Raw genomic sequence first — 23,322 nt, forward strand, 5'->3', positions numbered from 1 at the left:
TTTATTGCGCTTTTTCTAAAAAAATGCTTAGTGGCTACTTTCCACTGGCGGAACGATATTAATTGTTGCACTTTCAAGGTGTTGCATCCTTTATAGAAAATGTCCGAGCGACGCACCATCATCACCATCATGGACCTTAATCCTCCCTCCGAGAATTGAAGAAATTCCTTGCGAAATTCCACCTCAGAGACCGCCGTGTATTCCGCCGCCACGGTGTCCGATAACACCTGGACTGTGTTGCTCTCGCTTCTTGTCGCCGCCGACGCTGCTAACAACGTTATCGCAGCCTTCTCCGCCGCAAAATCTGTACTGTCATAATCGCAATCCTTACCGTGCTCTTTGAATAAAAATTTCAACAATTTGTAACGTAAAAGCAAAATGTGCTGAAATAGAAACAAAAATATTTAAATAAAAAAATCAAGACTCAATTGATTAATTGAATATTTTGACAATATAACATTTGATTATTTGAGTCCAATGCACGAAGATATAACGCGATGCGGAAGATAAAGGGAACAAACTCTTTGTGTCCAGGAATGAAAGAAAGAAATTTATTAAAAATCCATATAAAACATTATATGCTTTTTACTCGTTTGTTGACAAAAACCGCCGACGAATTCTAATCAAAATATCGAATTTCCTGAAAAGCGGCGCTACGCAGTTCGCGATAGCCGTTTTGATATGGTGTAATAACCACTGTTGTGTCTTGCAGTCACGCGATATGTTTCAAACAAAATCTGCTGCTGTTACGCAATATTGATATTGGACAGACACCATTGTAATATAGGCAGATAAATGATTTGCACTTTTTTTTTTTTTTTCTGGGTCCATAGCGTAAATTTTTTTAATATCGACATTAATGCGTCGGCGAATTTTGTCTATAAAAGATTACTTGCTTGGTCGATTATATTCGTTGATCCCGTCGGAAGATACATTCCTTACACACATTGCTTAACATGATTCTGACAACAGCGAGCTTAGTGGTTCTCACATTTTCGTCAATTACGATTTAGCAGGTAAGTTCTTTCGCGCCTGAATTATTTCAATCGCGATAAAAAAATCTATGCATTATATATAAATCTCAGTAGAGAAATAAAATTTGTATTAGAGCAGGTTCTTCCCTCATAAAGAATGCCGTTACGATTCCCTGTATATATCCTCGCTATATAATATTGATCGATTTGATACATTTGTACGTTCAAATATATATATATATATATATATATATATATATATATATATATATATATACATCTCGCGTCCCTCGCAGACTCCCATCACTTAGCAGAGCCGTTCGGGTGTCTGTAGAAATTTGTCGTTTTTACAATTAACTCTCTGCAAATGCCAAAGATTGACTCTTCTGTAATTATCGGCTGTAATTATTGTAATTATTGTAATTATCGTCGTTCTTTTACTATCAGCATATATTGTTAGAAACATTAATCTAGATTATTGAATATATATGACTTATTTATCTCCTTCATAGTAACGAACTTATTGTAATCCTTCAGATAGACCGTTAGTATAGCACAAATACAAATATACACAATGACGATAGTATAGCACAAATATGTGTATGCACCTGTGAGAAAAATTATACCCCGCGAAATATATAAGCGCCACATCTGAGAGCCGAGCGTGGCTTTGAATTGCGCGGAGTTTAATTTCTGCTACGTGTCGGATCGTCGCAGAATTTTATTGCAACGCAAAAAGTGTTGTGCAATTCAAAGCCATCGCGAATCATACGAATCCCACAGGAGCTTGTTCCGTCAGATGCAAAATTTATATATTTCCAAATATAATTTTCATCAGAGACATTTCATTCAGTGACACTAATTCCCGACTTACTTCGCTGTTTATACCTATTGAATATTGCAGTGTCTTTATAATAAATTACAATATTTTATCCTCGTAAAGCCACCCGGCAGATGACACATACATCAGAATCGCTTGATAAAACATACAATAACAATTATTCCACGCGTTTAACGGAGAAAGAGAAAGAGATAGAGTTAAAGATAGAGAGAGAGATAGAGATAGAAATAGAGATAGAGATAGAAATAGAGATAGAGATAGAGATAGAGATAAAGATAGAGAGAGAGAGAGAGAGAAAGAAAGAAACACAAAGCGACATTGCTGCTTTCGCGAAATCATTATTTACGTACGTAATGCGTTTTACAGCAGAATGTCGCTTTAATCCTCTTTGCTTTAATCATTGCATCTACGAAGAGTGGCGTACGAACTACATCGCGCTTCGCATAAAAGCTCCGCTTTGAGGTTCGATAAAGTGACCAGCCGATATCTTATTTCTCCGCAAAAACCCGACGATTTCCGCGACGTATGCGCCACGCCAAGCGTTCGTGAGAGCGAATTTTCCTATTCCAATTTGTGCCGTGTCCGTGAGCCTGTTCGATATTCATCCTTTGGTTACCGATTTGCGGCCTTTTATCAGATATGTTACTCGCTTATATCGCATGTTTCTCAACTATCCACGAGAGAGAGAGAGAGAGAGAGCCGCTCGCGAAAGATAGAGCACGCTTTCAGACCGTGGAGAGCGAAGAGACACTCTCGGCAGATCGATATCCGGTAAAATCATTCTCGCCGCGCAAAAGGAACGAAGAGCGTTAGAGAACGAGGAGGTTCTCGCAGCTCTTGGTCCGCTTCTTAAAGACGAGCAAATGCTTCAGAATTCGCCTGCGGTGCTTGCTACGACGGCGGCTCGTGGCCTGGCTGCGCTGCGGATTCAGCTTGATCTGCGCCAGAATGCCGACCAGGAGTTCGTCCACGTGATGGGCCAGCCCCGACGACGTCTCGATGAATTTGCAGCCGAAGTTGTTCGCCAAACGGCGACCGACTGTCGAAACGAAAGACTCGAGTGGGCATGCAATCCAAGTTTTCACATATTCTTCCGTTCTACGCTTGTTGTCTTTTCTCGTTTTTAATTAAACCGAAGTACTACTTTTGCTGTCTTTTTATTTTACGTAAAAAAAAAAAGGTTTAGTTCAGTTAGAAAAAATTATATAAGTCTGAAATTAATTTATCTGTGGTGATTTCGCGACCCGCATCATTCTCGCTGTTTTGTCTAAATAATTCGACAGATATTGCGACCACGTTGGCGGATTCACACAAAATTCAAGTACTCACCGACCGACAGAACCTCCCGTCTTCTTTCGAGGTCCACTTTATTACCGACGAGGATGACGCCGTGAGTAGCCATGTAATCGCTTTTCCACAAATAGAGCAAAGTCTCCTCGGCCACTTTTAAGCTGCTTCTGTCTACCACCGAGTAGACCACGACGTACACGTCCGGATTGTAGGTTGAACAGAAGGTCTCGACCTCAAAAAAAATATAGAAAAATCCACGGTACACGTCGACACTTCCGCAAACAGCAAACAGTTCGGTAAGTAATTTATTTCTCGCCGAGCAGTAAATTTCGTTGCAAATCAAATAATGACACCACGAAATTTTGCGATATTGCAATAAATTGTCGAACACCATGTATACGAATCGCAATATTTCATACGCCATATATTAAATTGCAATGTAAAAGAATAATTTATTTTCCGTTTACGCACATTTTGTTCATTCACGGGTCATACACCATTTATCATCGCGCGCGAGGACGTTTTTTTTCACACGGTTCACGCTGTTATATATTGCTCAAAAAAATTGTGGCATGGAAAAATTGTGGGCAAACATTGGCCAACTTTGACTGACAAGATAACTCCGCGAAAAATCGTATAATTTTGTTTTTAAATTAAAGCCTGAAATCTCTACTTTAAGATACTATGTTTCGAGTTTAATGTACCCCATTATAACCCCTTAAATCTAAGGACATGTTTGTCATATTGAAAATTGCAAAGTTTGACGGAATGCACGGACTTGCTACAATTCTTTTTGGGGATGCCGTTTGCAGTGGCATAAAGCTCGAACCTTCCCTTTTAATTAAAAAAAAAGCAAGTTTCTGCGCTTTTTTTTCGCAAAGTTACAGCACTTTAAAGTAACCCAAACTTTGCAATTTTTAATATGACAAACATGTCCTCAGATTTAAAAGGTTACAGTAGTAAGAGCATTAAACTTAAAATCGAGCCACAGTATCTTAAAGTAGAGACTTCAGGCTTTAATTAAAAAAAAAAAATTATGATCCTACAATGATTTTTCGCGGAGCTATCGTCGTTTCCATGCCACAATTTTTTTGAACAATGTATTTCTTGTATCTACGTAGAGAAGTCGCTTTCCGATTCATCTTGATATAAGTCGTAAATCCGAACAAATAATTCACTTGTCTCGTCACTTCCGCGTTATTGATCCTCCGAGTCTATTCATCTTCCTTAACGGATAAAGAACATGTACGTTTCTTTTACAAGCGCGTTATATGACGTATATTATATCGCTGTACATCTCCTATGTAGCGCCAGCACTTAATCGACAATAAAACTCGATAAAGATAGTATCGTGTTATAACTCTATTTACGAGTCGTTACGTTAAAGCATCCGATAAATTTCTCTCGGTATCCGGCGTTACTAATTCAATGCAATATATCACGCAATTGGCACGGTTCTTCGGCACATGAGTGGAAAACGTCGCATTTTACTCACCGACATCTCCGCGGCGGGATGATCAATAATTTCCAGTTCCGTTTCCTGGCCGTCGAGCATCACGGAGACGCTCTTCTGCCCATATTCTTCGTCTGAAAATCGATCGGAGCTTCGTGGCACGTCCAATTATCAATCAAAATCCCGCGACACGCGGCACGCGACAACGCGTAAACACGTGCAATTAGCCGGCGGAGTGATTAATGCGTCGCGCCGAAGAAGGCAACAGTTAGCGACCAAAAGAAACAATGACGCCTCTTTACGGGGCGATCATATTTCATCCTCTTGTACAAGTTAGACTTAATCCGCCATTAATTTTCCAGGAAGGAAACAGATATTTATCCGAAAGGACAAATTTAGTTGCGCCTGAAACCGGCGATAAAATTCAAGCAGGGCGCCGTCATTAATCGTTCTTTCCCCGAGGAAGCATTATGACGCAGACAGTGGTGGTATCGTCTCGCGGCGCACCGTCCGAAAGATACATTACCCCATTCGTACACGAAATATCGATAAAGCTCTCGGTGGAATGCCTCGGAAAATCGATACAAGGTGGGGTCAGCTTTGAAAGCTCGCACGGGTCGCCCGCTCGACCGGTACTCGCTACGGGTTCATAAGCGTGTGCAGTTTCAATAAAATCAACGTTGAAAGCCAAGAGAGTCGACCTCACTATAGCGGAAACACGATGGAAAATATGGTACGCGTAATACTCCCGGAGGACAAAGAAGAAGTGGCGAAGGCGGAGGAGCGGCATTTTCTTTTTGGGTCACGATATCGCTGCTTTCGCTCAAGAATTGTACACTCGTACGCTATCAAGCGGACCGTAGCTTATGACGTCCCGTCGCCGCGACGTTTATCCAAAAGATTTGACTGAAAACCCGCTCTTTCTCTCTTTCTTGTTTGCCGCGCGCGGAGCGCAAAAGGAATTTCGTATTCCCCGCTTGAGCATAGCGAGAGGGATAAGAGCTTACCGTCGTATCGAGCTTATCGAAACGAGTTCCGAGCTGCGCAAGGAGCATACATCGCAAGAATCGAGGGAGATTTTCATTTTGCGAACAGCTTATCGAACGGATGAGCGAATTTTCTCCGCCGCGGGGAGAAACAAAAGCTTAGCGCCGATGTATCGCAGACAATGCATTACAAGCGAAATTGGTTCCAAACGAGCTGCTCGCGCAAATTAATTGGCCGAACTTTGCATTCGCCGTTATTGTTGCGACGGGAGCGATCACGCACTGCGCGTTGCGACACTTCCTCCCTTGGCGCGGTTGCATTCTCCAAATTCATCGAATCGCGCGTCGCGCCGATTGTCAATCCCGATCGGTTATTTTGCATACGAGAGAGCGGGAGTATCTCGTGAAGAAATATCTCGCCGCACGGCGGGGAAATGTGGAGCCGGAGACGCGCGCGGAAGCGGCAAATAGAAAAGGTTAATGAGATGTAAGATGCCATCAGCGTACAAAATTAACTTTAACGAAGCGGTGCTGCGAAACAAAAGGTATTAGCGCTGTAATAATTTTAATACCAACGGCAGAATAATTAAAAGATGTAATCAAAGCACTTTAAGGGAAATACGCTTTGCGCAAATATACACCAAATCATCCCCAATCGATGCAAATTATTATTGATTCGCAACAAATGCAAAGGTCCTCCATCAATATTATATTATCAATAGGTCAATGGGTTTCCTATAATTAAATGCAAAACAACTGCGTACGATGCGCGTATCTGATGCATAGCTGTTCGCGAGCAGCAGTGCGAACCTTCTAGAAGCATCAAGGCCTTGTCGAAGGACATAGTCAGCCGGTAATTGTTGATGCCGATGATCAAAACATTGGCCTACGTGACAAACAGCATTGTTTGTACAGCAACGACGTTCGCACTGCTGGTCGCTCCTGATAGGCCTAATTAAATCGCGAGATCTATTGACAATTGTCATTCGTGGATCCATCTCCTTTTCGTTAGAAAAGGACCAACGTTCCGGTGCGCGCTCCGAACGAGAGACCAGTCAGTCGAATGCGGGAAACGTGCGAGCGAGTATTAAGTCGGTTCTCTAAAAGTTAATAAGGAGGTGTGGGAGTCAGAACGGAGTCCGCGCGATTACGGGTCTTCGCGATCCGCGTAAAATGTACGTGGTAATTAAGTGACTTTGCTCATTAAAGATCTTCACGTCAATTGTCGTTCAGTCTGATTTTACCGGCACCTATCAGTCACAAGCTGATTAGTGTTCCGAGCCGTCGGTGTGATAACGAAACAAGATTCGCTCCCCGAGCTATCGGAGGCGTACTCGTGAACATTAGTTTTGAAATGTAAGATGCGATCAGCGTACAAAATTAACTTTAACGAAGCGGTGCTGCGAAACGAAAGGTATTAGCGCTGTAATAATTTTAATACCAACGGCAGAATAATTAAAAGATGTAATCAAAGCACTTTAAGGGAAATACGCTTTGCGCAAATATACACCAAATCATCCCCAATCGATGCAAATTATTATTGATTCGCAACAAATGAAAAGGTCCTCCATCAATATTATATTATCAATAGGTCAATGGGTTTCCTATAATTAAATGCAAAACAGCTGCGTACGATGCGCGAATGAAATTAATGAATGAAATTAATCTTTCCGGTTACCGAATCAAATTGGATATGTCTGATGAAGGTCGTATACAGGCCGATCGGCGGAAATGTGCTCTTACCGAGGGAGGCGTCGTAAGCGCAGATGTAGTCGCTCGTGGTGAATTGCGCCGTGAGAGCGGTTTTCCCGACTTCCGATGCGCCCAGCATGCCCACTTTGTAACTAGCCACGCTGCCGGCGTCCTCCTCCGCCTCTATGCCGGAGAGCTGCGAGGCCGAGCTGGGGAAACGAGAAAAGGGAATGAAAATCCGAAGCGTGTGCGAAGCGCGTTGCGCGATATACGCAAAATTGCGAATGAATCACGCTCCGCGGGGCATCGCAATTTATTCATTCATACGCTAATTACGCAATTATGATTTGGTCGCGACACTCGTCGCTATTGTAAGAGATACGCGCGATACGCACGGCGACGAGTACAATCCTTTGTTAGGGTAATAGCGACGACAATTTTAGTCGGGAAATACGCTGTTTATTCAAGAAATATATATATATACACAATTCCGACAATTTTTATTAAGCTCACTGAGATTATTGTCGCTATTATGCGCGATGCCATTCACTTTTTTTACGATTCCGTGTCTCTCCGACTGCGAAAATGCTGTGAAAAATATGGAACGACCACGTGTTATATTTGCAAAAATTCAAATTAATATACTTAAAAGACTATTAATAATGTTCCCTCGTTATTATCAGCGTCATTAGAATATTCATTTCTATGTGTTATACTTTGTATGTAAAATCATATAAGCGCCCGTTTCTATTTCTGAAATAAAAAGCACAAAGAGAGCGAGTAAAACAGAAAGCGCGATTAAAAGAAATAAAGACCTATAAAATGAAAATCTGCACTTTTTAGAAGCAAGATAAAAAGTTACGGAACGCGATATGCCGCAAAGCACGTTGTAATGAATACCGAAGACATCATCTTTCTAAACTGCGTCTGTCTTCTTTTTTTCGGAAAAAAATCTATTCGACAAAAAATTTGCGAGACTGTATTTCGCATCTCGCGCGATCCAAGTTATTCGCGGTTAGACCATACGTCGGTGACGGCACAATGCACGTTTCGTCTTCAGTCTATCTCGTTCAATTCCACGGATTTCCACGGCGAGGAAGCACTCTCTAAGATTATACGACGCGCCGCGTCGTTTCGCCCACGCGTTCGATCGTTCGTCGCCGCTTTTTGTTGCAGCACGTTTGCCCGGGATGATCTTTTGGGATTCGACGACGTTGAAAATCGTCGTGCCGGGGGAAAATGCGCGCGGGGCAACGACGAGACGGATAGCGCCGTTTTTAATCCCTTTAAAAAGAACAGCCGGAAAGATGACTTTCTTTACGGCGATGGTCCGTCGAGCCTGTCGCAGCGCGACCGGATGTAGTTTACGCGGCGTGTAATTACCTGACGGGCAATTAAGACGCCCTTAAGTGGTCGGCGTAGTCGCGATTATCCGAAGTTTGCACTCGCATGGAGAAGTCGACAGGAGTAATTGAGCGCGCTGTTAACCGAGAGCATGCGAAGACCAAGTGGAAGACGATCCGCCGAATATCCAGCACTGCTGCAGGTTACATTACGCGATGAAGCGTAAATAGCCGTGCGGGAAGATTCGAGATATCTCCGTGAGTCTCCGAGACAGCTCCTCAAACGGAAGTTACTGGCGATAAATTTAGATTCGGCATGTCAACTTTCGTGTCAAAGGCAAGCCGTTCTCGCAGGCAATTTCTAATTTGTACAATCAACTGTCTGTTAAATCAGATTTCCCCTCGCAAGTGCGACGAGCGCGCGATAATAATATTCCTTGTAATTTCGTTTCGCGCAAATTTTGTTTTGAAATTCCTTATGAAAAAGAAATCTCGCCTCTTTTTCTCTCGATTTTCGAGAAATGAACTAATGAAATAAACTGAGAATTATTCATATTATGCATCTCGGAGGAATCTATGTTTTACTGTAAAGCTATGCGAGAGGAAATATTCCACGCATTTTTCTTTGTTTTCCGAACTGGCGACGTTGTTGCGACGAAGTTGTCGAAGAAGAAAATAAACAGCCGGTATCCGGGATGGAGATGAAAAATGCGGAGGTGGATACACGCGCGTCTGCACGTGTCCACGTGGAAGATTATTTCCTAACGCGTCTCTCTTTTTCTCTCTCTCTCTCTCTCTCTCTCTCTCCTCGTTCATATGTAAATTATACTTTTACGCGCTACATTTATATGCGGTAGCCATAGAAACGAAGGTATCCAATTACAATGTTCAGCCGTTGTTTAGTTTTAGCCGCGATACCGCTGTAACCCTTATTATTATTATTATTCGAACAATATTCATACAAAAGAGAATATAATTATCTCCGTTCAGGCTCGCGTTCCCTTTAGCTAGCCGCATTAAATTGCACGGACCGAGAGAGTCTAGTCATTAGTACAATAATTTGGAATTACGGATACTTCCGCGCATAGTTGTGCGAACGCGCTGTTTATTTATCACACAACTTTCCGAGTAACGGAAACAATAATTCATCGGAAGTTCAATATTCTCGGAATAATTTCAAAATAATTTTCAGGGGTGTTGAAATGCGGTCGCGGCGGATCACGTATTTCCCCGCCCCGTACGATACTATACTGTCATATTATTCTCACCTAAGCAGCCTGACGTCCCGGGTGCTGCTGCAACTGGTGGAGGAAGTGACACTGTTAATGCTCCTACTGCGACGCGTCTTCAATAAATCGCCCAAGTTGAAGACCCCGTTCGCCGTGATGGAGAAGGATCGAAGCCTGTAATATTCCACGCCGTCTTCAGTTTCACCCTCTTCGCCACCCGTTGCGCCGCTGCGTTTTGTATCGCCCAACATTGGCTGCAACAAGCAATAATTACGATCAATTACGGCCGCTTGCGCAAATATTTATTTTATACTTGATTACTTTGGAGAGAGAGAACGAAATTTGATTTGAAAGATTAAATTAGTGAAAAAGTATCTATTGAACAATAACAATAAATAAGTTAAACAAGTATCTGCGCATCATTTTTTTTTCGTCGCAACATTTAATCTTAGATTTTTTCTGTTCGGCGCATGCAATCGACAAATTGCGCTTTGCACTGCGGTAATTTGATGCGATTTGTCGACGCGCTCATTGATGAAATTACAAACTGCACGACGTAAATTGATGTATGAAGTCTAACGCGCTTCACTGAATAGTGCGTACCATCGATATGTATCGATCATTTCATGTCGTCTTTCATCACTGCAAAATGAAGCGGAAAGAGACGGAAGAGAGGTGCGCAACGAACTCTTGAGCGCATATTAGGGTCACCGCGAATCCTAACGCATTCACTGATCGATGCAAACGCGTTCGCTGACGTATTCACAACGCATTGTCCCGACTCAGCTCGCAAGAGTTTCAACGAATTTGTGAACGAATGTCGATTTGCGTTTCATCGATACTTTCGTATCATGCCTCACTTCCTTCCTTTATCAAGTTCATTCCGCTTCTCAGATTGCAATAAAGCATAAAATAAATATTGACCACGTCACTCTATAAAAATAGTACGATTAATCTTCTGTTGTTGAAATCTGTTCTGCTCACGCTGAGAAGACTTAAAGCCAACCAATGTTTACGTCATGTCGAAGAACAGTTGCATACGTCGCCAATACAAATTACATCGACGCACCAATTTGCTGAGTTGTGAATTATTTAACGGGACGAGAACGTAGGACAATTATTGTAATCATCCACACAATTTTGAGGCAAAGGGAATATTCGAAGACCTAATTAACCCTGGAATTAGTCGGTTCAATTTAGACGGAATGTTGAATTGCATTAATTAATTAAATGTTTTTAGATGATAGCGATCATATAAAGTTACAAACAAATTTGACGATAAACCGAGAAAATAGCGTATTTTATAACCGCGTCTACATAAATTAGCAACAATTAATTCGGACGTATTTGAATGTTTGGATAATTAAAATGTTTGGATTAAATTAATATTTTAGTCAATATTACAGTTTAATATTGAAAAAAGAGAGCAAAAGAGAACTTTCACGATAACATATGTACGTAATAACGTATACGGTATTCTATGAATATAGAAAAAGGTCTACTATTGTAGTACAAGGAGCAATTTATCTCAACGCAATTTACTCTCCCTCAATCCATGATGGAAGTACCAAATTTTGCTGAGCTCGGAAAAAACGCTAGGGACATCTTTACAACCGGCTACCATCAAGGCAAGGGTTTTATCAAGTTCAATGTCAAGACGAAATCCAAGAGATTTCACATGATGAGTGACACAATTTTGAATTTTGAGACGTCGAAGGTAATTTTACGTTGTACAACGTGTCACGATAATTATTTTTACACAATTTTTTTTTCAAAAATTCGATAGAAAAATAAATTTAGGCAAATCCAAATTTCATTCGCATTACGTGAGTGATATCGTTCAAGCGTATTTACTTATTGTTTATTTATTTATGAAAAAAGCAAACAAGCGGCGCGGATTGCTACTTATCTTGCAAAAAATTTTGTGAGGAAATATAGCTGAATTGACTATTTCAAACGGCAATATTTACTTTTAATTACACATCGGATTATGTAGCCGATATGTGCGTCTCGCTGAACTCGAACACGTGGCGATTGCTCTCTTAAAAGGGGAAAAATCCGCGGAAATACGTACAGATTTTTATCCAAATATGATGTATATATTTATACGTTGCGCAGTATAAATTATATTTATATATCAATATTTTAATATACAAATATGAACTATTATTTTATAAATAAGTTTAATGAACAACGCTTAATTGTCTTTTTACAAGCGTTTCTCACACCGATTGAAACGGAAATATTATATACTATATTATGCTAGAACAATAGCAATAACCAAACAATCTAAGAAACAAGCATTGTGAAATTGAATGATTTATTCACAATAACACAATTTGGATAATTTTATTCACAATAAACTGATGATAGTTAAGCGGTTTAATGGAAACCAAATACAAGGCAGACGCAGGAGCTCTATTGTTGAAATGGACGACCGCGGGCGTGCTTCTTCTGGGATACGAGTTTAATGGACTGCTAATGAAGGGCGTTGATTTGCTCTCCGAGTGCGCTTACAATCCGGAAACGACTGCGAAAAGCGTGAAGGTCGGCTCGAGATTCGCCAGCGAGAGGCTCAACGCGCACTGCGAGATCTGTTGGTTATGTCAATTTCATTAGACTTAAGTAATTTTATATTAATCGGACGCGGTGGAATTAAAATGTTCCCTCCTGTCTGATAGAAGCGCCATTATCACATTTCTCGGCAAGATTTCAATTTCAATCGTTCTGCCGCGGACAATGCTCGTAGGTTTCCCAGGCTTCTCTGTGAAGCGAGCGGTAAAATTCGCGGGGCAAAAATTCATCCTCTATTTATAAGTTGTGCAAAGTAACGGCTTCAGTTAGGCTCGCTACCTGCGCGACGGATGAAAGGGCTTTACATTGTGTTCATATTTTTGTCTAAGGGATAAAAAAAGATTAATTATACTGTAACCCAAACCTTCCACCGACCTCGTCGAGAAAAAGTCAATTAAAGCCGCACGTTTTTGAAAAGAAAATCTCTTCAGCTCATATAATTAATATACTACAATATTGCGAAGCGTATTCAACAATGTTACATGCAAAACACTCAGCGGGAATCTTCTTTCACTTTAAAGCGAACTAATTTCCAAAACTGCGAAATGTGAGTGGCATATTCTTTTTCCAGAATAAAATATTTCGTCTGCAAATTAATATATCGGGTACAAAAAAATTACCGGAGCGTCGAGATACCTTTTCTTCGTCTTTAATTAATTACCTCGGCAGAAATAGTAGACACACTTGTACGATTTTCCTCCATTTTCTCTCTCCGGCGATAAATATAGAAGCTTAGTATAAAGATCGAACACGTGAAAGCGACTCGCTCGCTCATCTTCGATTACTTAGTTCGACTTTTCCTTCTCTCTCTCTCCCTCCCCCCCTCTCTCTCTCTCTCTCTCTTTCTCCCCGGCAAAATTCGTTTCCACAATCGTGCATGTTGCAATCGAGGGAAACTTTAATAAATAATTTCACCCACATACGCGTGCGGGGAAACTCCTTTCTAACTAATATCAGGTGAATTTTGCAGAAATAACATCGCGGCATTTCAAATGTTTACTAACAAGCCACGGACTTTCCGGGCAAACACGGGATTTCGACGATGACTACTGATACGCAGCGCATTCGGTAGTTTCGACAGCGATGACGGGATTGTATTTTGCCGATACGACAAGTTGAGAAAAGCCGCGCGCTCAAATTCCCGAGAGATAAAATACATTTTGCAACACCCGACTCGCGCAAAGCGAGGTGGATGACGTCCATTTAAATTCCAATAGGGGGAAAAAAAAAGAGTAGATTCCGTGGGAAATATCGTTTTGCGCGACGCGCCCGCGTGGGAATCGCGTCGCTCCGCGCGCGAAAATAATCCAATCGTGTCACATGTCACATCGTGCAAATTACCGAATTTCCCATTTTTTGCGCAGCGAACGATCTCAACTCAGGCACCAGCCTGCTCGGCTCGGTGGTGGTGAAGTGCAGGGATCTCTTCTTGGGCTATCAAGCCGGTTACGACACCGCCTTGAAGAAAATGACGACGAACGACGTGGGTCTCGTTTACGGGTGCACCGACGTCGATTTTCACTTTCGATGCGCCTGCATACCGCACGAGTACGGGCTCTCCGTATCGTACAAAGGTAAAAAAAAAAAAAAAAATTTCTTTCTCCTTAATATCCGCGATATTTGATTCTTATAGCCTTTTTATTCTACTAATTTTTTTTTGTCGCTGCAGAACTATAGATAAAAGAAGGATTCGTAATTATTTGTGCGCGCCGGGAAATTAGCAATGCTGAAGTAATAGCTTGAGCGAGATAACATTTCCGTGACAATTTCTGTTTGCTCCGTAATATCCTCTTTTATTCCTCGCTTCTTACTTTGCGTCGCGAAGTCCCGTCGTCGACGAACGGAACTGCTAAAGTACGCGCCGCCTCTCGCGCGTTAAGTAATGAGGTTTAAACGTGCCTCATTCAAGCGAATGTAATGAGATCCTGTCGCTTTGCGTCCAGATAGGCGGAATATGAACGCATAATACAAATCGTTTACACATATTATATACGGCGCACGTCACGGCGACGTTATCAATTTCCTCAACGGAGTAGAGGTGATAATTAGCTGCGTTAGCATGCAAAGGGCTTCTGACAGCGCCGCGTGATAGTGACACATAGCAAAGCCTGATTGTAAGCCGACACTATTAAATTCGCGCGAGAATTGCGCGACGAGAACTATGCACATCAATATCCTTGCTCCAAATTATTTGTTTAAAGTGCCGCTGTCAAGCGGCTATCGTTAAAATCGCACATCGACAATGTAATACGTCTCAACTTGAAAAGTATAATTATTTTTTTCAAATCGACCATTGAAAATCTCGGGGCTGTTTCGTTCTGTCAATCTTGATTCCTTGTTTGTTCAGTGAAGCCTGACTTGGATGTCGCGGCAAACGGCATATACGCGACACAAGGCGACGTGCAAAAGTGGACCGTCGGTGCCGCGGCGAAGTGCAAAATTGCCGAAAAGTCAATTCTGCGATTCAAGTTCAATACCGATCTCCAATTAGCCACGAGTCTCATGCAGAGGCTGTACGACGGGGTCACGTTAATTCTTTCATTCAACATCGACTGCGCGAACATCACCAGGGGTGATCACCAGGTCGGATTAGCGCTCAATGTCGAGGCTTGAAGCTAAAATTTCCGACAAATTCCGCGCGATGAGTTTTGTCCCGTCTGCGTATTGTGCTATGCAAATATCGTGCGTTTGTCGTTGAAATTTAACACTCGTCGATCTCGACCGGAAAACTCGAAAAAAAAAAGTAGTAACTATTGTATTTCTATTTTACGTAAGAATATTGTACACAGAAAATTGAATGAAAATTCAAGAATTTCCCTGAAAATAAAAAGATAAAATAAACTGGCTATTTTCGCTCAAATTAATTAAACTAATTATTTTGCACAAAAATCTCCGTTAATTACGGATTGTCGGCTTGACGATATTTAATTTTAAGCCCCGATATATATATATATGTAACGGTACACCGCGCGGTACGCAGAAACGAATGGATTAATCATTGACGCGGAAAATCATCGTTTCTTCGGCGACAAAGCCGTCGTGCCGTGTTGTTGCAATTTGCAGTTTTCAGTTTTGCGCTCCACAAACTCGCGTAACGCGAGTTTCCGAGGAAATTCGAGAAGAATAACAGCCGGGATCACAATATTCCCGGCTCTATTGTGCGCTCGGCCGTATCATTTAGCAGCCTCACGCATCCAATTTAATTCGCGAATGCGAGCCAATCGCCTCCGTCGTCATAGAGAAAGCCTTTCGGCGGCGTTCCGAGGTATCGCCGACAATAACCGAGGAAATTAACTCAGCTACGTGCGCCGCCGACCTACATATGTAAGTCTTATCGTACGCGCGCGCCCCGTTACATTTATTTGCCCAACCGAGGTCGTAAATTCTTTTACTGCACGAGACTCTTCCGTGTGAGAAATTTTTTAAAAGCACACCGCAAACTCACCTTGTGACGCGGAACCACCGGCATGCTGCTCGTCCTGTTGCGGTACTGTTTCGGGCCCGGTCCGCGGACTCCGCAGGGACTCGTCGGGCTCGGCCCGCTGGAATTCGCGCCCGCGCTCAGATGCGAGGACGACGACGCGGCGCCGGGACTGATGACCGGCGTCCTGGTGGGGCTTCTCGGCGACGGCGACAGGTGACCCCAGGGACCGGCCTCCGCTTGCAGAAATCTATCGGTGCGAAAATAGAGCTAGCGTTATTTAACGCGCGTGTTATAAGCGCGATATTTTCATCTCATCGTAAATCTGCGACTTTCCAATCAATTTATATTCCGCGTACGCGCTGAAAAGATGCAGCGCGCGGCGCTTTGAGATTTAAGCGCCCGTTGGACGGGTTGATTGCCGCGCGAACGTCAAGCGGACTATGCAGATCGACGATTAATCACTTTTACGAGGAACTCGACCTGTGCAAGTCCGGCGTGGGTCTGGCAACCGCGATGCTGCAACTTCTGCGTCGGGAGGGGATCGGCGACTTCGGTTTATCCACGCTGCTCTGACCCTGCGATCCCGAGGCGTGATGCGAACGGACCTCCACCTCGCTGCTCCGCCGCTGGAAAGTTTTCTTGTTCCATCGCCGGCCTTTCGCATCGACGCTCGTGCTGTCCAGCTTCCTGCGAAAAAAAAAATATGACGATACGATGAGCGCGTGTCTCTTCGCTGCGCAGTCCGAACGATGGACTTTTCGATGATTTCAGCGCCCGTTAAATCCCATTGGCGTCGTCATTGATTTTCAGTCAATCAAATTACTGTCGTTTCCACTTCGCATTAAACTTAGCCGACTGAAGATTTATTCATTAAGCGCGAGAAGGTAACGCGGAATCATTTCGCAACAGGCTCTAATCGAATTGTGGGAATCCCAAACGGCTTCAACCGCTGCCGAAGACGTCCCACGCGCGTTCGTCGCATGCCGCGAACCCCCAATGCGACGACACAAGCGCAACAATCCGTATAATCCGCACGATTCAGAAATGTAATTTCGAGATAAAGTTGCAGAATTTCCCGATTCTACCGCGCGGCGGCGAACGGCATTAGGTACCGGATTATTGTGCACCGCGGTTTACGACTGTCGGAATTGTTCGAACTGCTCGCAAGTTCCATGCGTTTGCCTATTACACATCCGTAATTCAAGCAGTCGCGCATGTAATGCCTTCACGGTGACAATATCGAGATTCGACAGCTAGGTAAGCTCCTATAAATACAAGCTTCGATGCTCCCCGTCGTTGATTATAATTTAATCGCATTACCTTGATCCCACCTCTATTTATAATTATTTAATGATACTGAAACAATCGATGGAACATGCAATTCTGTATTTAGCGCTTAATCAAGTCTCCAATATTTCAGTAAAGATATTTTAAAACTGTGTTTCTGCTTTTGCAAAAATAAATTTACCGATCTAGAAATATTTCAATTAATTAACTCCTTCATATTTTAGCGAGAAGATATTTTCATATTGTGCTACCAAATGTTTATGAACCTAACTTTACTATTTCCACATCAAATTATTTTTTCCCTTCTAGATTCTATTTCTCAATGCTTCGACGAAGAGATACTCGGTATTATTTTTTTTTTTTTTTCTTTACAAGAAAGTACGTTCTCTCAGTTAAATTTAAATTAATTTTATGAAAAACTGCGTTGTGTTTTATTTTATATTTACTTTGGTATGAGCTTGTCCTCGAGCATGCTGGGCAGGTCGTCGCCGTCTTCGGTGAGCTCCGCGAAGAAATCTTGAAACTTGTCCGGGAAATTGCTGAACGCGCAGACGTTCAAAGGAACTTGTTCCGAAATGTCTGGAGAAGTCCTCTCGATAGTCTTATAATGATCCGTGACCGTGGACGTTGCCATATATGTAGTCACTGAGAACTTCACACGTCGTCGTGTACCACCGTCGACGATTTCTCAGATTCGTTACAAAGTTGTCTTCTTCCCCATTCGAGCATCTCACGTGTTCTTCCGCGAAAACTTGGCAACGCAACTTTACAAACTTGCTGGTGGGAAAAGCCTGGCCGACGAATCCAATCATCAACGAGTTTCAAACATACGCAAATGCAGGCTCGCAATTAGCTTTTTGCGCTCCGTTAAGACTCAAAGGAGATTTTGCACAGCGCGAATGGGGGACTGTTTGATAATTTTTGATCAATTTACAAGGAGTTTAAAATAACGCACGAACGATTAATTAGCGCGAGGCGAGTCAAATGACGGATGTGTCAATGGAATTTATCGATTCTGCACGCTGTATGATAAGTAAAATGCAAAATAGTCGTTTAGCAACTCTATCACGCTTTCACTCTCATTCGATTAATGCACCGCTATCGCCGCTATCGAGCGACGCGAATCCATGATCGAAGTGTGCGTTTCTGTTCAAACGAGCGATTAGTACCACGAGGCGAATCCCGGGTGGAACGAGGGAGTCCTCTGTCCACGAGCGGACGCTTTTTTCGCGGCGAGGCCCAGGCGAAAACTGAAGCTCGCATGGTTGTTGCACGTCGTTCTGGCTCCGGCACCTTGCCGGACTTGCGCAAGCGTGACTCACCCCCAAAACTCAGCGGACGGGTGGATTCGCGGTAACGTCGTAAAAGTGATCGGTGTCCTCTCACCGGCTATAATCACGTAATTGTCATGAAAATGCAACGGCCAATAATTTAGAAATGGAAAACCGCGAAAATACTTCAACTTTATCCTTTTTCAAAATTATCGTCTTTTCTACGATAAAAAAAAAGCGCAAGTATAATTCGTACCAATTTACAAAATTGCCTTTTGTCCGAGAAACATTATATTAATTAAACATTTGTGTGTTTTTGTGTTTTTCTAGGGCTTTGTTTAGAAAAATATACAATAACGAGATTACCCGAACAATCTTTCCGGATTAGAGTCGTGTGAAACTATTCTCGCGTGTGCGTCACACGGATGAGAAAGGACATGAGAAGTAATTCGATCAACCAAGAGTTCGCGGAACACGTACCGATGGAAAAACCAGAAATAAAACGAAGGCCGGATACATTAGAGAAGTTCAAGAGAAGTGTAATTATCTCATGATAATGAATAATGCACGAAAAGTGAAAGAACGAATAAAGATCGATTGAAGTAAGAAAAAAAGGTAACGAAAGTGGGACTTGGAGTATCCTAAACCGATTAAAAACAATATCTGTTTACGCAACTCGATTGCGCGAGCTCAAACTCATCATCAGACTCGGCTCTCTTTACAGAGGAAAACCAAGTTCTTCTCTCAACTTTCACGAATGCTCAGTTTTATGCATATAGCGTTAACGGGGAACTTAGAGATTGTAAATAACGAGAAACGTTTGTGTATTTCCTTTCAGAATGTCTACAGTAGTGCAGAGAGCAATACGCTTTGAATTTATTAAAGAGCTCAGTTAGTCTCGACGTGGACCTGAGAGGGGTACGATAATTGAAGGAACCTCTCGTAAAGGATAGCTCGCTCCGTTTCAGGCTATCGCGTATCTCCTTCACCGTGACGGGAGTAGGGACGAGCATTGTTCAGGCTGATTAGTCCTGCAGTAGTTGACGGATCTTAGGTCGCGTGTAACGCGACGACGAACTATTTAGACACAATTTAGAAATTGTGAATTCAGGAAGGTAGAAATTAAGCTCGTGGCATTTTACGTAGATTTAAATGATTTCCGGAATAAATAATTTCCGCGGTTTCAATTTAGCGCGCAGCGAGGAAAGCTTTATTTTTTCCCGTTATTATATGGTACACAAAAACATCATTTCTATCGAACATTTTTAATGGAACGTTCTGAGAGAAAGAGAGAGTAAAAGATTATCAAGCAGTCCTTGCATAAAGACTTTTAATTATCTTTTTTCTTTTTCTTTTAATTGTCTTTTTTAGTAAAAATATCGTACTTTTTAATAGCATTTCTTTCCTTTAATTACGAATGTAAAGCCCGCGGAGCGATCTAACATTTGGATGGAATCAATTTAAATATTTTTCATGAATAATTCCACGCCATATGGCCACCGGCGTATAATCTCGAGGATTCGCAAGATCGATTGTTTGCGTAATGCGTTATGGTGGCGATAAAAGGCTCTGCTCTGCGTCCCAGACAGAAAATTGTTGGGAAATTAGATACATTACGAACAATATATAACAATCCATAGATATTTCGTACACGTGCGCGAGTGAGTAAATATTAATATAGCTTCGAACACGAGGCGAACTATTAGGTAGGAAATAGCAAACAGTGTCAATAGTTTCCGGATTCCCTCGCAGTCTGAGTTACGGAATTAATTAGCTTACGAAACATGTTAACACTGTAGCGGCCTGATGGCTTTACTTTGCATATATTTTCGTTGCTTCATTTCATCGGACATGCATTCAAGGCTACGGCCGCGTTGTGAATGAGACAATTACGTAAGATAGTTTCGTAAACTAAAAATATAATGAACGCAGACCGATAACTAATAATAAATAGCGCGAGATATTAAACAAACGTGGATAAGCATCGTGAAGAGGGAAAATATTATTATCGCTGTTTTATATATCGAAATATCATAAATATACCAAGCAAAAATTAACATAGTTATGTTTACAATTAATATTAGGAGAAAAAGGCGAAAAGAGCCATTGCAAGTTCTTCGTGCAATGTTTTATATTATAAAATTACAAAGACAAACGTTTCTGCCTATGTTAGGCCTTCGTCAGTGTCGTTACAAATAAAAATCATAATAAACGGTTTCACAAGTGTCGAAGCGTCAAACAAATAAGATGATATACGCAAGATGTTCTTGATGACAAATAATTTCAACGAAAAACTAGTTTCCATATAGCAGGATTGATAAATTGGCATTGTTTTTAATCCGAAACTGTATGTCCGAACCATGGAAGAGTCAAAGACCAAAATTATTCAACAGAATGCCTTCATAATGCATGGAGAGTTTCTTAAAATTCGTAGAGTCCATAATTAAAATTGCAGATATAGTTTAACTAAGTCGGATGGCTAAAATGATATATCATTTTAAAAACAATGCCAATTTATCAATTCTGCTATGTGGAAAATAGTTTTTCGTTGAAATTATTTGTCATCAAGAACATTTTGCGTATATCGTCTTATTTGTTTGTAAGGCGCTTCGACACTTGTGAAACCGTTTATCATAAGTTTTATTTGTAATGACACTGATGAAGGTCTAACATAGACAGAAACGTTTGTCTTTGTAATTTTATAATATAAAACATCGCACGAACAACTTGCAACGGCTCTTTTCGCCTTTTTTTCTAATATTAATTGTTAATTTAGTGAAGCCTTAGTATTATTATTAATGACAATTTTTTTTTTAACCATCCTCAACGTGTAAACATGATTTATCGTTTTACCGAAGAAGTTTCTTCCGTCATACGTTAGGAATTTTTCACAACATGTCAGAGATAGTAAACAAAAAAAAAAAATTATATACAGAAGACAAAAATATATGAAAGAGGGTTTTAATATTTATAGAGAATATTAAGAAACGTCACTTTTTATTCGTGGCTCTTCTCTTATTTACACTTTATCATTTATTAAGGATGAATTCCAAAATGTTCAAATATTGACCAAAGTGTTTTGTGTTAAGGTCACCAAAAAGTTGTGAAAATAATAATCAAAGGAGACATCAAAAAATCGAGTGATAGAAGATTAACCCGTGAATTTGTGAAGAATCATCGAACTTACCGGCGAGATCGATCGACGCACGTGGAAGACTTGCGAGAGAGATAGATAGAGAGAGAGAGAGAGAGAGAGAGAGAGAGAGAGAACTTCGGAACAAAACAAAGGGCGGTATTCATAGTCCGTTCTTATATTCAAGATCGTCTTAAGCACGAACTTATATTCGCTCTCTTCGTCAGACACAATCTATGTGTGACGAAGAGAGCGAATATAAGTCCGTGCTTAAGACAATCTTAAATATAAGAACGGACTATGAATACCGACCAAAGTGTTTCATGATAAGAGCAACAGCCTCCGGCGTACATTGATGATATCCTGTAGCAAATTGTAGCACACGTTGCTTTAAGCCGTGAATGTTTCGCTGTAGGAAACGTGCATCGCTTCAATTAAACTAGCTGAGAGAGACGCTTTAAATATAGGTCAAGTATATATAGGTTAGGTTTATACGCATTTTACATTTCTTTTCTCTATACTATTATTTTTTATCTAAATTTGTAATATTACTTTCTGTAAAATGCTCGTATTTATTTTCTACGTATTAATTAATATAGAATTAGAGCTGCGGTATGTCGAACGCATTTAATTATCCGTCGGTTTGTTCTCACGCGTATTCTATATTCTGAATTTTATGTGACTCGCCGATCCGATCTTATTGTAATTATCTTTTTCCTGGTTACCTCTATATTAGTGTCGAAAGTCAAAGAGATGGCTTGACAGGTGGTTTCCCGTTTCCGTAAATCCAATTCGTGTCTTAAGACGATAAGTGAAGGAGACGGGCGCGTGAAAGAACGAAGGGTTTTCGCTCGACTAAGCTTTCGGGGTGTCAAAGCTTAGTATTGACACATGTCACAGATTATATTACCGGTGAGCTGGATGCCCGTAATACAAACGCGTCTGCGAGGGATCGCAGCGCCTCTCGCCGTCCTTTTATCTTAACAGAATATGACCTTCGTTTAATAACATCGTCCCTGGGATCTTTGAAGTACCCGCGGGTTTCCTCTGTGAACCCGAGGTCCCGTTCCTCTTCCCGTCCGTTCCCTTAATTAATTGTCTCTGTGGGCGGAAGTTTCGGCGGTGTGCAATGTACACGCCTGGCGGGGTTTCAGTTATATTTCGCATTCAATTGTGTGCCTCGCAAATTTGTCTCTCCGCCCTCATAGAATTTATAGAATTTAGCTCGAGCTTTATCCCTAAGATGATATAAAAGTTAATCCTCGTGATCCTCTTAGTCGCTTAGTCACATAGAGAGCGCTTTTTTTTTGTACTTTTTCGCGCAAAGTCCGGCGCGCCCGGCTTTCTCTCCCTCGTCAGGCAAAATCTCACATAGCACGCCGTAATTCATTACGGCTACTGTAATTGTCTATCGTCCACCTAGATAGCGCGGATGTGTGTATTCACGGGGACACACAATACACGCGCGCGCTTGCACAGCTGAACAGGTGACAAGCGTGTCAGTCGACTCGGTGATTGGTTAGATCGATCGGATTGAGCCCGGCTAGTCGCTACCCTGCCTTCTCCGTGTCAGCAGTTTCAAGGGTGAGAGAGGCGGAGAGAGAGAGAGAGAGGGAGAGAGAAAGAGCGAACCGGGTGAGATAAAGGATTGGTGATAAGTGGCGAGGCGCGCGAGCGACGAGGGGAGGACGCGAGGTGAAGTGCCTCTTCACAGATCGGCGACCTTTTCGAGAGTTCGGCCAAGCGAAGAGACTTTTCCGGCCGTGAATACAATGTGCCGGCCTATCTCTGCTACACCCCACTGCTTATTCGGTTTTTTTTTTTT

At 41.8% G+C, this 23,322-nt stretch overlaps 2 protein-coding genes across 10 annotated transcripts; one reads left to right on the forward strand and one right to left on the reverse strand.

Annotated features, from left to right (window-relative positions):
- Positions 1-523: 523 nt before the first annotated feature.
- Positions 524-22,483, reverse strand: LOC105677994 (uncharacterized). Of its 4 annotated transcripts, none has more exons than XM_012376929.2 (9): positions 22,223-22,483; positions 17,540-17,870; positions 16,287-16,493; positions 15,828-16,053; positions 9,848-10,062; positions 7,288-7,445; positions 4,601-4,692; positions 3,145-3,337; positions 524-2,854 (listed from the first exon to the last, which is right to left on the reverse strand). In XM_012376929.2, the coding sequence occupies exons 2-9, from the start codon at positions 17,725-17,727 to the stop codon at positions 2,625-2,627; spliced, it is 1,509 nt and encodes a 502-aa protein (XP_012232352.1). In that variant the 5' UTR covers positions 17,728-17,870; positions 22,223-22,483; the 3' UTR covers positions 524-2,624. The 4 variants fall into 4 exon arrangements, with proteins under 4 accessions (XP_012232352.1, XP_012232351.1, XP_067204195.1 ...); XM_012376928.2 differs by having other exon boundaries at positions 17,540-17,884; XM_067348094.1 differs by having other exon boundaries at positions 17,540-18,000.
- On the forward strand, positions 10,351-15,519 carry LOC105677995 (voltage-dependent anion-selective channel protein 2-like). 6 transcript variants are annotated; one of them, XM_067348101.1, is made up of 5 exons: positions 10,351-10,930; positions 11,299-11,525; positions 12,182-12,408; positions 13,747-13,956; positions 14,735-15,519. In XM_067348101.1, exons 2-5 carry the CDS (start codon positions 11,364-11,366, stop codon positions 14,871-14,873), a joined length of 738 nt encoding a protein of 245 aa, XP_067204202.1. In that variant the 5' UTR covers positions 10,351-10,930; positions 11,299-11,363; the 3' UTR covers positions 14,874-15,519. The 6 variants fall into 6 exon arrangements, with proteins under 6 accessions (XP_067204202.1, XP_067204201.1, XP_067204200.1 ...); XM_067348100.1 differs by having other exon boundaries at positions 10,357-10,930; positions 12,212-12,404; positions 14,730-15,504; XM_067348099.1 differs by having other exon boundaries at positions 10,360-10,916; positions 11,319-11,525; positions 12,182-12,404; positions 14,730-15,499.
- Positions 22,484-23,322: the final 839 nt, after the last annotated feature.

This window comes from Linepithema humile, chromosome 1 (genome assembly GCF_040581485.1).
Source record: "Linepithema humile isolate Giens D197 chromosome 1, Lhum_UNIL_v1.0, whole genome shotgun sequence".
Taxonomy (NCBI): Eukaryota; Metazoa; Arthropoda; class Insecta; order Hymenoptera; family Formicidae; genus Linepithema; species Linepithema humile.